The sequence below is a fragment of the Tamandua tetradactyla genome, chromosome 2, assembly GCF_023851605.1.
Source record: "Tamandua tetradactyla isolate mTamTet1 chromosome 2, mTamTet1.pri, whole genome shotgun sequence".
In the NCBI taxonomy this organism is placed as follows: domain Eukaryota; kingdom Metazoa; phylum Chordata; class Mammalia; order Pilosa; family Myrmecophagidae; genus Tamandua; species Tamandua tetradactyla.
In genome coordinates, this window is record NC_135328.1 from 13,745,394 (window position 1) to 13,758,784 (window position 13,391).

The 13,391-nt window shown below is 54.5% G+C and overlaps 1 protein-coding gene across 6 annotated transcripts in view; it reads left to right on the forward strand.

Moving 5' to 3' along the window:
* The window catches only part of COL5A1 (collagen type V alpha 1 chain), a 168,859-nt gene that overhangs the window by 24,318 nt on the left and 131,150 nt on the right, over positions 1-13,391 (forward strand). For 5 of the 6 annotated variants that reach the window (XM_077139687.1, XM_077139695.1, XM_077139680.1 and 2 more), the window contains exon 2: positions 12,560-12,727. In XM_077139687.1, the coding sequence (XP_076995802.1) occupies positions 12,560-12,727 (168 nt within the window). Of the gene's footprint in view, positions 1-3,175; positions 4,282-12,559; positions 12,728-13,391 lie in introns of those variants that run through there. The other variant, XM_077139705.1, reaches the window with a different exon arrangement.

Consider the following 13,391-nt stretch of genomic DNA (forward strand, 5'->3'; position numbering starts at 1 on the left):
CTCTTAGCTTCTGTGAGTCCTTCTCTCTAAACTTCTCTAGGACTTTTTAATGTCTTTTTCTTCTTAGAAAGGACTCCAATAAGAGGATTAAGACTTGAGTGGGGTGGGTCACATCTCAATTGAAATAGTCTCATCAGAAAGTCTCAAATAGATCTGCAACCATAGGAATGGATTGAAAGAACGTGATCTTTTCTGGGATACCTAGAGCTTCAGACTGGCACAGAGGGTGTGATGTATGACGGCTGTCCTGAGGATTCTGGAGTAACCCAGGTGGGAACAGACACCGTGAAGCAGAGGCCCGTCACTATTTATGACCATGCCGTTCTCCTTGAGCAACAGAGGGGTGAATTTTGGACCCCACTTTGACTGGCTAACTCCATGATGAGTGAAATTAGTTTCAGATGCCATTCTCAGCTTCCCCATTGAGGCAGGTCCTGTCGTTATACCCCCTTGGCAGTGGGGAAACTAAGGCTCTGAGTTGTGGGGCTGCTGTTGGTTGTAGGGTGTTTCCTAGTGCCTGGCTCCACTGGCATCACTGTAAAGAAGAAAATGCTTTTTCATTGACTATTCTGAGCCCTGAAGACTCCACCTACATTTGTAGAAAGCTCAGATACCTTCTGTGGGGTCAAGGAGCCTAGAGAGGTCCCATCAGTACAACCTAGGGTTTCCTCTGACTCCGGAAGGACAGGAGGGATAAATCTGGAATGGCGTGGGCCTTCCCAATGTGTGTGATGCACAGTAGGTGCTGAGTAAACATGCTGAATGAATGAATAAATGCAGGTGACTGAATGATGGTCCCAGAAGAAGCCTAGCAGGCCTGGTGATTGGTGCTTCTGTCCTTTGCAAGAAGCCCTTTGAAGTCAATCCACCCTGGAGTTGTCTGACGTGAAACCAGTGTTCTCTCTTGCCCTGCCCCCTTCCCCTTGGTGTGGCTTCATGAGCCTTCACTGTGGGTTGGGCCTGGGCTGGGTGCTGGGTGTGGAGACCCAAGACCCAGGCCCTGTCCTTACAGGCTCCTCTGCCAGCATGACCCTGGGTGGACTGCTGGCAGCATGCCCAGCCCTCTGGGCCCTTCTGGAAGCATGCAAATGGGCACATAGGGACCTCGCCAGTGGGAACAGCACAAGCCCCACCCTTAGGTAGAACTTGCTCCTGCTGTTGGCTCCACCCCTTTTCTCCAGAACAGGGAAAGGGATTGATTACCTTTGAGGGAGCTAAGATGAATGAATGGGTCCCCTGTCCAGCTTGCTGGCTCAGGAAGCAGCTGCTGGCAGAGCAGGGTGCTTGGATGCTCAGCTGCCTTCCTCTGGGGCTCACCATCTTTGGCAGTTGGCTGGAGGCAGGTTGTCTGTTGTGAGGCCCTGTTCATAATCCTTTGAGAAATGACAGGTAGCTTGGAACAGATGATGAAGAAAAGCAGTAGGAAGCAGCAATGACCATCAAAGGCAAGGAGGCATGAGCAGAGGCAGTGAGACACTGGACACTTCCCTTAGGGCTTAGGGCTGGGCTGGAAGGCTTCTCTTAGCTGGGGACATCGCCTCCCAATTCTTCATGTAGGCTTAGCATGCTTTGCTGCAGCTATAGCTGTCGGGACAGTGGAGCCTGGGCTTTCTGTTCATGACCTGGCTCTACTCTGGCCCAGGGTTGCCGCCCTACTCTCCAGCGTGAGCTTGTCCTGGGTGGATGACTCCTTGGGCCTAGAAGGTGCTTTGGTGACTCGAGACAACCCATTCCTACTTCTCTCAGTCCCACCTGGCATCTGTGTCTTCCTCTTCCATCCTTTAAGGCTTGGCCCAAGCCTCCACTCCGTGAATCCTATCCACATGTCCCTGCCCACGTGAACCTGGCCCTCTGTTGAGTCCTTACTGACGCCATGACTTCTTTTCAAGTAACGGTAGGTGTGCGTTGAGGGTTACCTTCTCGAAATCTGAAGGTTTGGGCCTTGACTTCAGCTCTGCAGGTGCTGTCAGGTGAGGAATGGTAGCAGGTACACATGTCTGAGCCTTGTAAAAGGTGCTTGGCCAGTGCCTGGCCACAGATGAAAAGGGATATGGAGGTGCCAGGTTTCTGAACCCTTAGCTCAGCCTTGACAAGGGATAGAAGAGGGTGTCCACAGCCTGGAAAGCAAGATTCAGACTGGTCCTGCTTCTGAACGGGGGGCACAGGGTGAGTTCCCTGTTGTCCCTTCCCATGTTAATAAGTAGGGTGCTCCCCCACCCCCCCGGCTGAAATTTTACCATAAGCCCTCCTATGTTCAACATCTGTTAAAGGCTTCTCAGGACTCTTGACCTTCTGATCCATAAAGAAGGGAAACCATCAGCCTGGGCAAGGAAATAAAGCAAAATGATAGACAATGCTTTCCAACCCCCAGGCCTGGGCGTTAGGATGTGGCCTGCTGATACTGTCACCCAGACCGAGGTTGTGATGGGGACTGGGCAGCAGTTCCCTTCTGTGGCCTGTCTTGAGCTGCCTCACTTCCCAACAGGGTTTGGAATACTGAGGTTGTTCAAAGCATGGGGTGCACACCACAGGTTTTCCATACCCAGCCGGTCTTCCTTGAAGGTACTGACCCCATGATGCTGTTTTGCCTCTGCTTAGGTTGGTGATTGCCTTGGGAAGGAGACATAACAGCATCACACAGTTTCTCTCTCTGGTCAGAAAGGAAGGATGAGGCTCCCAGGGTGGGGAAGTGGTCAGGTGAATAGTTGACACCTAAATCTTGGAGAAATTATTTTAACTACTGAATTTTTAAGATGTAGCCTTCTCTCACTCATTCAGTTGTGCATCAGTCCATACATCAATCTAAGCATCCACTAAGTCATTCTTGTCCAGTGTTTCTTTCTTTCACCCTTCCATTCATGATCTATCTTTCCTTCCTTCCTAATGCCTATCTACCCATTGTTTATCCATCTGTCCATCCATCCATCCATCGATCCATCCACCCATCTATCTATCTACCCACCCCTCCACCCACCCACTCATCCATTCACCTACCCACCCACTCACCCACCCATGCATCTAGCTGCCCACCCACTCATCCATCCATCCATCCATCCATCCAACCATCCATCCACCCATCCACCCAACCATTATCCCTCCTTCCACTCTTCCATTCATTCTCCCTAATCCGCTTTCTTCCATTCGTTTCATTCACATGCCTTTGTCCGTATATGGAATGACCTCTTGGTGTCATTCATTCAATGAGCGTTTACTGACCATCCAGCATGGCACTTTGCAGAGACAAGAAGACTGTGTCTCCAGGATGCTTTTCCTGCTGAAGCTCAGGAGAGTATTTCAATGTTGCAGTAAGACAAGAGAGCCACCTTCTGCCCAGTTCCATTTGTCTGGGTTTTTTAGATTTTCCATAGCCCCTGCAGCTTGAATGTTGAAGCTCACTCCAAGGTTTCCCCAAAGCCATTGACTTCTAGTGAAGAACAGTTACTCTTCCTGGGAGTGACCCTCCTACTCTTTCCTCTGTGCCAGCACTTTCCTGCTAGCCATGCCCATGGCGAGAAGGAGTGTCAGCAACAGTTTGTCTGGTGGTGGTGTAGGGAGGATTCCAGCATCTCCTCTGCTTCATGGGGTGGAGGAAAGAATGAAGACTCTGAAGCCAGCCAGACAGCTATTGAATCCCCATGGGACCTTGGGCAACTTTATGTAATGTTTCCTAGTCCCACTTTCCTTGTCCACAAAGTGCAAGTGCCCACTCTGTGGGCTGTCTTGATAAATGAGGACAGTGAGGTCATCAGGCACAGAGCCCAAGGCAGGTAGGTGCACAGCAGGTGCTCAGGGCCTCAGCCACCAGCTGTCTCTCCTCCACCCTCTGACCTGCCCCAGCACCTGCTTTCAGCCCTGTGTGTGCCTCTAAAGATGCTTTGGGTGAGGGTATCCACAGATGCCAGCCCCAGGGCCTTGAGTTCTCTCTGTCCCTAGCAGGGGCCCACCCCTCCCTAACTGCTGTCCCCACGAACCTTTGGGGACAATCTGGACTCTGGCTGGCATCGCTGTTGACTGGTGCTCACCCCTGCAAACAGAGACAGGTTGCTGTTTCCTGCCAGGTTGCTGGGCAGCGAGACTGTCCATAGCGAGAGCCCAAGGGATCTCCAGGGCAAAGAGAAGCACTACTGCAAACAGAGCGAGTTGGCATTTGCGATAAGGAAAAGCCTTGCTGGACGTATCAAGAGGGAGCTCAGGAAAGGGCAGTTCTCATGGGCCCTGCCTGCTTCCCGGTGCAGAGACTGCTCATTGAGGGCACTTTTGGGCTCCGGAGGAAGAGCAGGGGTGAGGCTGCTTTGAGTTTCCCACCTGCAGGGATGGGGGTGGGAGTGGTATTTGACCTGCATAGGGCAGAGCCAGGGTCAAGTCCAGCCTGTGCAGCTCTGATGCCAATGCTGCCTGCTGTGCCTGAGTCGGGGCTCAGCCGTGGAGGTGCCTATGTGGGGGCCCACGGGTTTGGAGGAGTAGGGTGGTGGCAGGAGGCCATCCAAACTGCACTGCACAACCCTAGGGGGTGCTGTTCTCTTAGACCACAATGGAGCTGAGTCACAATAGTGAGTGGACAGACCAGGCTGGGAGAGCGGGGCCTCCTAGGACATCTGATAGAGGGCAGAGGGAGTGGTGTGGGGTGGGTTTTGGATGTCAGGTGGGGAGTTGGGAGTTGCTGGTGGATAAAGCCCTCGGTGAGTGGGAGGTGGGGCAGGATGAGGGCGGGGTTGATGGTGTGCCCGAGTTAGATGTGCCCAGGCCTGGGTCTCTGCCCTGCAAGAGGCTTCAGGGTGGCTGTGGGGTGGGGGCCAGGGGTCTGCCCGCCTCCCCGAGGATGGCCACTGGAGCAAGGCCACTTCCAGGAGAGCTGCTCAGGGCCCTCGGCGCATCACCCACCCATGTTCTGTCGTTTTGTTCCCATAATTGAGTCACTGAAGAGGAATTTCGAATGGAACCGCCGGAGGGGCCTCTGTTTGCTTTTGAGCCTTCGGGGTTGACCCTCCGTGTAGGCCACACGCTTCAAAGGAGGGCTGTGGGCGCCCTCGGCCTGAGGAGCTTCCCTTTCAGCCACCCTCCCTCCCTGCCCAATGTGCGGGCCTGGCCCTCTCCAGGAAGGGGGAGTGGGGCGCTGGGGAGGACGGCACCGGAGCTGGGCCCATCCAAGCAGAGGAGAATGCGGGCTTTGTTAGCACGTAGTGCTGAGGGTCTGCTGGCTGCGGGACAGGGCTGGATCCAGAGGGGCGAGACTGGCCCTGGCTCCCAGAGTCCCCGGCCTGGGGATGGAGGCGGAGGCTGCGTAGGTGATCGGCACAGCATCCATATGTTCATGAGCAGGGCAGCGACAGGGTCGTGCGCTGGGGAGAGAACACGTCACTTGGTTTGGGAACCACCGTTGGCTTGATCACGCCTCTGCCTGTGCAGAGTGGAATGCAGCCTGGGGACTTCAGGGTGCTGGATTCCAAGCTGAGGGTGGCCCTGCCCCAGTCTGGACGGCCCCAGCTTGCTGGGTTTTCTTGGAGTCATCACTCCCTCTTCTGCATCTCACTGGGAATAGAAGTTGATCACCTCGATGCTATTTAGGACCCCTTCTAGCACTAAAATTAGACAGCTCTGTCCTGGGAGTTCTGAATAACCCTAGACCTGGGCGATTGTTTAGAGAGCTCTTAAATTTTGCCTTGAAGACAATGATCTTGATTTTGGAGCATGCAAAAAACTCCTCTCTCTCTGTCTCCTGCTCACACGCCCCGACCGGCTCATTGCACTGCGTGAGTCTTGCTAACTTGGCCCCAAGAGCCCGGACCTTGGCAGGCCCAGGCTCTGGTCTCTGCTGCCCTGGGCGCTGCCATGAGGGGCTGGGGCCTTTGGGTAGATGGGCCCTGGAGTTCCAGTGGGAAGCAGAACTGCCGCCCTCTCTTGCCTGGGTGCCCTAGGGATCCCCACCAGTGCCGAGTCTCCCCGAGGGAAGCAGCCTTGTACCCACGGGAGTGCTGGGGACTCAAGCTGTGAGCTGGGCCTGGAGTGCAGGCTCTTGAGCCTTTGGGGAATGAACTCCAGGAAAGCCATGGCCGGCCTTTAGCAGGGAGGGACCCATGCAGACAGGAGTAGCGTGGGGAGCCTGAGGTGGAGACGGGCCTGGGAATAGGTCAGCACATTTTGCACCTTCTAATAAGGACCCAGAGATGGGCGAGCCAGTGTTCCTGACACCAAAGAAGCCATGGTCAGAGGGGGGCCCCAGGACCAGCTGGGGTGTAATTGAGGAAAGGATCAGCCCTCTCTGTCAGGTCTCTATGGAATCTCTGGGCTGGGCTGTGCGTTTTGAGACCCAGCCATCTCCCCTGTGTGTTTGCTGGCAGGAAACACCTTCTAATCAATCACGACGTCCTAATTAGAACCTTGAGGATGGAAGGAAAATAACCAAACATATCATCTGGGCCTCCCAGGCAATCTTCACCAATTAGCAAACATTTAAAAGTATGCAGGGCTTGTTCAGGGCAAAAAGGAGTGTCTTAAGAGTGAGAGAGCTGGGTGCAAGCCTTAGCAGTGCCTCTTGCAGGTGTGACCATTCTCGGTCCTCAAACCTCACTTTCTGTGCTCGCAGACGGAGGTAGCAGCATCTGCTCTGTTTGCATCTTGGTGTGGCTGTGGGAGTTACACCCTATGCTTTCCTGAAATCAATGCATCTTTCCAAAACAAAACTCAACCAAAGTGTTAATTTTTATTTACAAAAGTACCAACAGTAGTCAGGCTGCTGTTATTTACCCTGTATGCCTGCAATTAGAGTTGTGGGGTCACTCAGTCATTCAACAAACATTGCTGACCACCTACTGTGTACTGGCTCCTGTGCTGGCTGGGCTCTGGGCATACCAGGAAGGTGAAGCCCCACCCTTGCTCCTGTTTCAGCATCCCATCTATAGCAGGCACACCTCTCCTTTTTGGCCTTCAGCTTCTCAGTTCTATTCTGAGGCCTCATTCTCCCCACTCCCTGGCATCATGTGCTAGAAGGGAGGGAGCAGAAAGAGGAGGTGCAGAAGTCAGCACTTGGCACAGGGCCACTCTGAGTTTTTCCATTCCCCGGGGCTGGCAGGATGGTGGCGACGTTGAGCATGAAGTGGCGGCAGTACTGGGCTGGAAGGTTCCAGATGCCATTCTGATGCCAAATCCTTTGTAGCTGGAGATGGTGGCCTAAGACTTCGCTCCTTTGCCCTCCTCTGTGCAGTGCTGAGCGCAGACTGTCTTCTGTAGTGTTTGCATTGCAGCAAAGAAGTGCTCTCTCCTAAGGGTTCAATGCAAAGCGAGGGACTACCCAGCCGTCGTTCACCTTCAAGCCTGGGCAGGCAGGTACCCTACCTCCACCCCCCTTTCTTGCTTCTGAGCACCACAGAGAGGTTTTGCCAGCTGACTCATGGGAACCGGTTTAAATTCCTGTTACAAGCAGCTGTCTCATTCCATCTGGGCTCATAGGTGTTGGGTGCACGTGCAAATACCCAAGAGCCCTCCCAGTCCCGGGGGAGGTGGGTGGGCACAGAGTAGCTTGCTCATCTGGCTCTCCTGGCTGCCTGGCCACTGAGGCTGGTTCTTCTGGGCAGGTTCGTTGTGCTCAGGCCTTAGGTGGAGTCGGGTGCCACGTCCTCACCGCTCATCAGCTTGGCTTTAGCCCTGCCCTCTCTGGTTACATGGGCTGGGTCATTCCCACCAGCTGGTGGCCTGGGTCACAAGTACTCCAGGGCTTCTGGATGGGTGCTTCAGCATCTGGTGACCTGCCAACTAGGAAAAGTAGAGGCCAGGCTGGCTGTGTGGGATATGGAAAAAGCTCAGAATTCTGGCCATCGGTCTGAAGGAGGCAGGGCAGTTGACTTTAATAGGGACTGTGGAAACACCCGTTGGGGAGCGGGGTCACCCTTGCATGGAGGGTTGAGACATTGCCGTTAGCTTCTGAGACATTTGACTACTTAGATGGCCAGTTGTAAATTCTGCTTCTGGTGCTTATAACCTCCTGATTTGTGTCATTCACCTAGTCCTTTGGTCAATCCATCCACCCATCCACACACCTCCTATGCATCCACCTGTTCATTGATCATCCATCCATTGTCCATCATCCATCCACCCAACCATCCATCATCATCCATCATCCACCTAGCCACCCAATGTCTGCCTGTCCGTCCATCCATCTGTCCATCCATCTTATAACTCTCTATGGACTTCCACTGTCACAGTTGTATTTCTCTTTACGGTCATTATGCTGCCTTTTATGGCTCATGGCACCTAAAACCGAACCACATATCTCCAAATTCTTCCTCAGTCACCTCCTTTCTTCCTTAAAACTGACCTCTCCTGTGTCTTGCCCCTTTAGTGGGTCTATAAACCTAACATCTGTTTAGATCTATTTAGGCTTTGAGAATGCTGGTATTTTAATGACGGTGCTTCTATGGATAGTGAAAGTGAGTGTGAGATAGAGTCCAGCTTTTCTAAGTCTAGCCAACTGTGGGAGACAGCTTGGCCCCTTCTTGGGTATGTTTAAGAAGAGCTCTCCATAAAGCTGAACTTGGGATTCTGACTTGCGGGAGATGAAACAAAGGCTCCCTATAATGTGCAGACAGGATTGGAGTGGATTTGTGCTGGGCCTTTTCTTGGGTAATTTATGGGCGTCTCTTTGTATCAGGCAAGCTCAGTACACAGAGCAGAATGTGAGTTGTATTGTGGTTAGCTTAGGAGAAAGCGATCTAATGTAGGGCATCAGGTGCTCACCCTGCCATCAGAAGGGCTGGCATGCTGGGGGTCAGGAGGCTCTCCCCCCCCACTACTCCTTTCAGGGTCACACCCCCTCAGTAGGGCTGCCATCTAGATCTCATGTGCCTGCTGCACTTGCTGCCAGGTCCCCATCCATGAGGCTGGTCTCCAGGCCTGGGTGCAGCACCACGGCTGCCTCCACAAGCCGCGTGCCACTGTGGGCAGTGCCGAAAGGACACAGCACCTGCCTTCCCATTCCAGATATCCTGAGACTACATCTTGAGGAGACTCTAACTTGTATGCAGGACTGAGGGATCTGGGAGATGCAGTCCTCAGCTGTGCAGGCTGCAGAACACGGAGCTTTTTGGAAGGAGGCCGGGCTGAAGGTGGCGGCCCTTTCTGGATACCTTTTAGCCTCCTCACAGCTGCCGTTATGGCTGGTCCTGGGCACCAGAAAAAAAAGCTCAGAATTCTGAGCAGAGCCCTTGTTCCCTGAGGCTTTTGGAGACGGCCTCCTTTGCACCAGGGTGTGGTTCTTGAGAACTGACCAGCACATCCAGCTTGGCCATTACTCTAAACGGAGTGGACACCCTTGCTGGGTGCAGAGGCCACACTGTCTCTCATTCCTGTCTTCCTTGAGAAGCGGGTGTTGTAAGGGGAGCCGAGGGCCAGTGTCTTCCCTGCTCAGCCATCAGGGAGGAAAAGAGCAAAGGGGCAGCTTGTGTTTGCTGAGTGTGTGTGCAGGGCTTGGGGTTCCCCTGTCTCTCCTGGCTTCGCATGCTGGTCTCAGAGAAGTGAAGGGAAGTGCCAGCGTCTTCTTACGAGGTGGTGACCCTGGATTCCAAACCCGCATCCTTCTGTCCCCCAAGCTGGTGCTGTTTCCAGACAGTTTGCATCTGGATAGAGGAACCGAGGCCCTGGGTTCTCTAGAAATTACTGTAACAGCAGCAGATTCCGGTATTGGCAGGAAGGAACTTGACCGATCCCTGTGCTGCCAGATGCTTCTTGGGCCCTTCCCACACCTATTTCAAAGGCTACAATATTTTTGTAGCTCTGGCACAGGAAGTCCCTGGCCGTAGAGCGGGTGGCACAGGGCCTGGGAAAGGCCCAGTGGCTTCTTCCACTTGCTGCAATAGAGGCTTCTAAACCTGCCCACAAAGGCGCCTGGAAAACAGCTCTCCCCTTTAACAATTGAGAAAGCAGCTTCACAGGCCTGAGATCCGAGCAGAGCATGGCAGGCTTGCTTTGATGTGCATCCAAGAACACCCAGCTGTCATCCTTGGTCCCTTCCCCTGGCCACCTCCAATCTTGGAACTGAATCTCAGGGATGGGCCAGAGCTCGGCACTCAGTCCTTATGGCAGGTGAGCAGGGGCCGGTGGCCCAGACTGGGGCTCGGCCATGCCGTCCTCCTCAAACGCTTGCCCTGACATTCCTTCTGATGTCAGGTAGATAAATGCTTTGTGGCGGGCCAGGGGGCACGTTTCTGGAGCCAAGTACTCCCAAGGTGCCGCAGATGTAGGAGGGACTGACCATGCCGAGTAGAGGCTGGGCCCTGGGCAGGAGGCGAGAGCCCCGCCCAGGAAGAAAGGAAGCAGGGCGAGAGGCAGCGGCTCCATCAGCAGATGGAGACAAACCACCAGCGGTAGCGTCCTGAGCTCTCTGGACAGTCCGTACCTTCTGCCTTGTGCACTGGTTTCCATTCCAGGCGGAAATGGACATTCCCTGCCCCCACCCCCACCCCCGCCATGTTTCTGGTCTTTGATTAAATGGACAGCAGGACTGCAGCAAAGCCAAGGTGTTGAAAGGACGCTGCTGAAGCAGGAGCCTCTGGCATCCGGGCACGTGGCACCCTCTCCAAGAACTGTGGTCTGGAGGACATCTTGGGGGAGGGAGAAGAGCCTCCTGATTTTCCCTTCCACCCAGGTGTCCTTCAGAGCCTGGCCCAGCTGCCCGGGCTTCCCTGCACAGCCAGCTTGTCCTCCCTGGGACCCTGTCGGCGCCTCCCTGCAGCCCCACACTCACTGCCTCCCAGGGGCGGCCTCCTCCGTCTGGGCAGCTCCCTTGTGCGGGGCTTGCCAGGTCACGCCATGAGGATGCCTGGCCATCCCCAGCCCCCTTGGCTGAGGCTCCAGGTAGGGAGCTGGCTGCAGGCTGGCTGCAGGATCCCTCAGGCACCGGCGAAGGGGAAGGCAGCATTGGAGGTCCTTCTGTACCACCACTACTTCCACCCTTGTCAATAAAGTGGAGTTTTCCTCTTGAGTGAGTCCTGGGCACAAAATGACACTTACCTGAGGGACAGGCCCTCAGTAACTTGAACATTGCAGGAGGGCCAGAGAGCCAAGGGTTAACCCTGCCTCTGCACCCTTGGTTAGTAGTGCCTGTCAGAAATCTAATTGCAACTGGTCCCCTCATTAAGATGAATTTGTTGCTGTGTAGAGGCCCTGCTTCAGGCACAGTTCGATCCAGGTGCTCAGTGTGCCCAGAGTCTCTCTCTCTCTCTCTCCATCCTGGACTCTTTTTCTCTGTGTGGCAGCCTCACTTGCAGACATGAGCTCCCGACCCTGGTGGAGCTCAAGGTCACTATCCTCTTTACCTGGACCCCAGAACAGAGACCTTTCCTTTCCCAGAGGACAAGTCTCCAGGATGGATTTTACTGGCCTGACCTGAACCGGTCACCTGGGATGAGGAGGTGTTGTGTGGACTGGCCAGGTGGGGCCCAGGTGCCCTGGCTCCCATGGCTGGGTGTGGCCTGGCTCCATCCACACGCCCCTGGCAGGCAGATGCTTACAGCCGGGCTCTGGAGGAAGCTTAGTCTGTCACTCCCACAGGGAATTTGAGTTTATTTTCTCTGCCTGGCTTCCCAGGGTGACACTTGTTTGTAGTAATGTGAGCTGAACTTTGCACATGAAGCTGATTTGTTTGGGGGCAGGCCCGTGGTTTCTAAACCTTGTGGTCAGCACAACCAGGAGGGTCCAAGCTGCAGGATGTAATGAGGGACCATGGGTAGGGACCTTTGTGTTTGGGGGAACTGTGGAGCTTTCCAGTAAATTCTGGGCCTTAGGTCAGTGACAGCTTTTCCTCGGCCTCTGGCACTGCTGTCCTCTGAAGAGCCCCTGGAACTTTCCAGGGAGGGGGGAGGTGCAGGATCCTCCCCCTGGTTCTTAGTGGAGGGGGGGACGGAGACTGTATATTGGCCATAAATAAACATGGGAAAAGTGCATTTTAATTGCATAACAAGGAGGACTAAACTATGACAAGGGCTTTCCCTTTTGTTCTGCTTAGGAAGGACAGATGAGGAGCAGCTGCCCCGCTATTGCTTACTGTGCATTGCATGCACCATCAGCCCTTTGTCACTTCTGCCAGCACCCCCAGTCCTTTGTGAGGGTGATCCTATCACACAGGGCTTTTGCAGCCTTTAGGACCATTTGGAGACATCTGTTCCTTATGTGACTAGTAAGAGGAGGCGGTCATGGGCTGTAGACCTGTAACCCTCCTTGGGTGGCAGTTGAGGGCTTCAGGTGGATGGGCAGTGTAAGTGCCCAATGACGAAGGTGGGAGCAGGCCAAGGTGCTGCAAGTGGGGACGGCCCGGTGCGGGGCTCCCGCAAGCAGCCGGGCACTGACTGTTGCTGCTGCTGAGCTTTCGGTTTGGGTTTCTCCGCCCTGAGGTCGCCCGGGGCCCTTAGCATCTTCTGAGCGTCAGACATCGGTGGCTGCAGGAGTGGCGGTTGGGTGGGTTCCCAGTTCACCTCACCCCATCCGGGGTGTTTCTGCACAGGTGAGCTTGGGCTGTGGAGGCTCCTTTCTTCTCTGTGGCTAACCTCACACCTCCCTTTTCTCATTTCAGCTCAGCCAGCAGATCTTCTGAAGGTTCTAGACTTTCCCAATTTGCCTGATGGAATAACAAAGACAACAGGCTTTTGCACAACACGACGCTCTTCCAAAGGTCCGGATGTTGCTTACAGAGTCACAAAAGATGCGCAGCTCAGTGCACCCACCAAGCAGCTGTACCCTGGTAAGAGGTGCAGGCTCACCTCCTGGGGTGGGGGGTGGGGGTGTGTGCTGGAGCCCAACCCCAGTCAGCTTGCAGGGCCAGGAGAGTCCTTCCTGGCTCTCCAGCAACATCTCTCCTGAGCCACATTTGACCCCGGTATCATGCAGGCGCCCTTCCCAGCAGCCATGGCATGCCCCAGAAGGTGAGTGCATGAGGACTCACCTGTCCCCATGGCTTCTCCAGGTGGGTGCATCTCCAGCTCAGGTGGGCAGCCAGGATCCCGAATGCAAAAAGGGGAAGGGTGGTTTACGGAAGACGAGGCAGGAGGAACTTCAGGGTCGTGGGAGAGGAAGCACTTCCAGACAGAAGCTTAATTGAGGGCGATGATGGGAAGTGGCCCATGAGTCACCCATTATGGCTCCCTACAGGAGGGCAAGAGGCTTTTAATGAGAATCAATTGCCAGGCTCTGGATGTCTGCTTTTAATTACATACCCAGAGCAGGCGGGAAGCAACATGCGCTGCTACCGTGCAGCAGCGAGTTGTCCCTGTCACCCAGCCTTGGAATGGTGCATGACATCCCCCACCTGCCCCTGAGTCAGTTAAATCCTCCGGGCTTGTCTGGACATCTGTAAATAAGGTAAGTAAGCTGGTGATCGATGACCTGTCCCCCTTCCTTGGGCACTC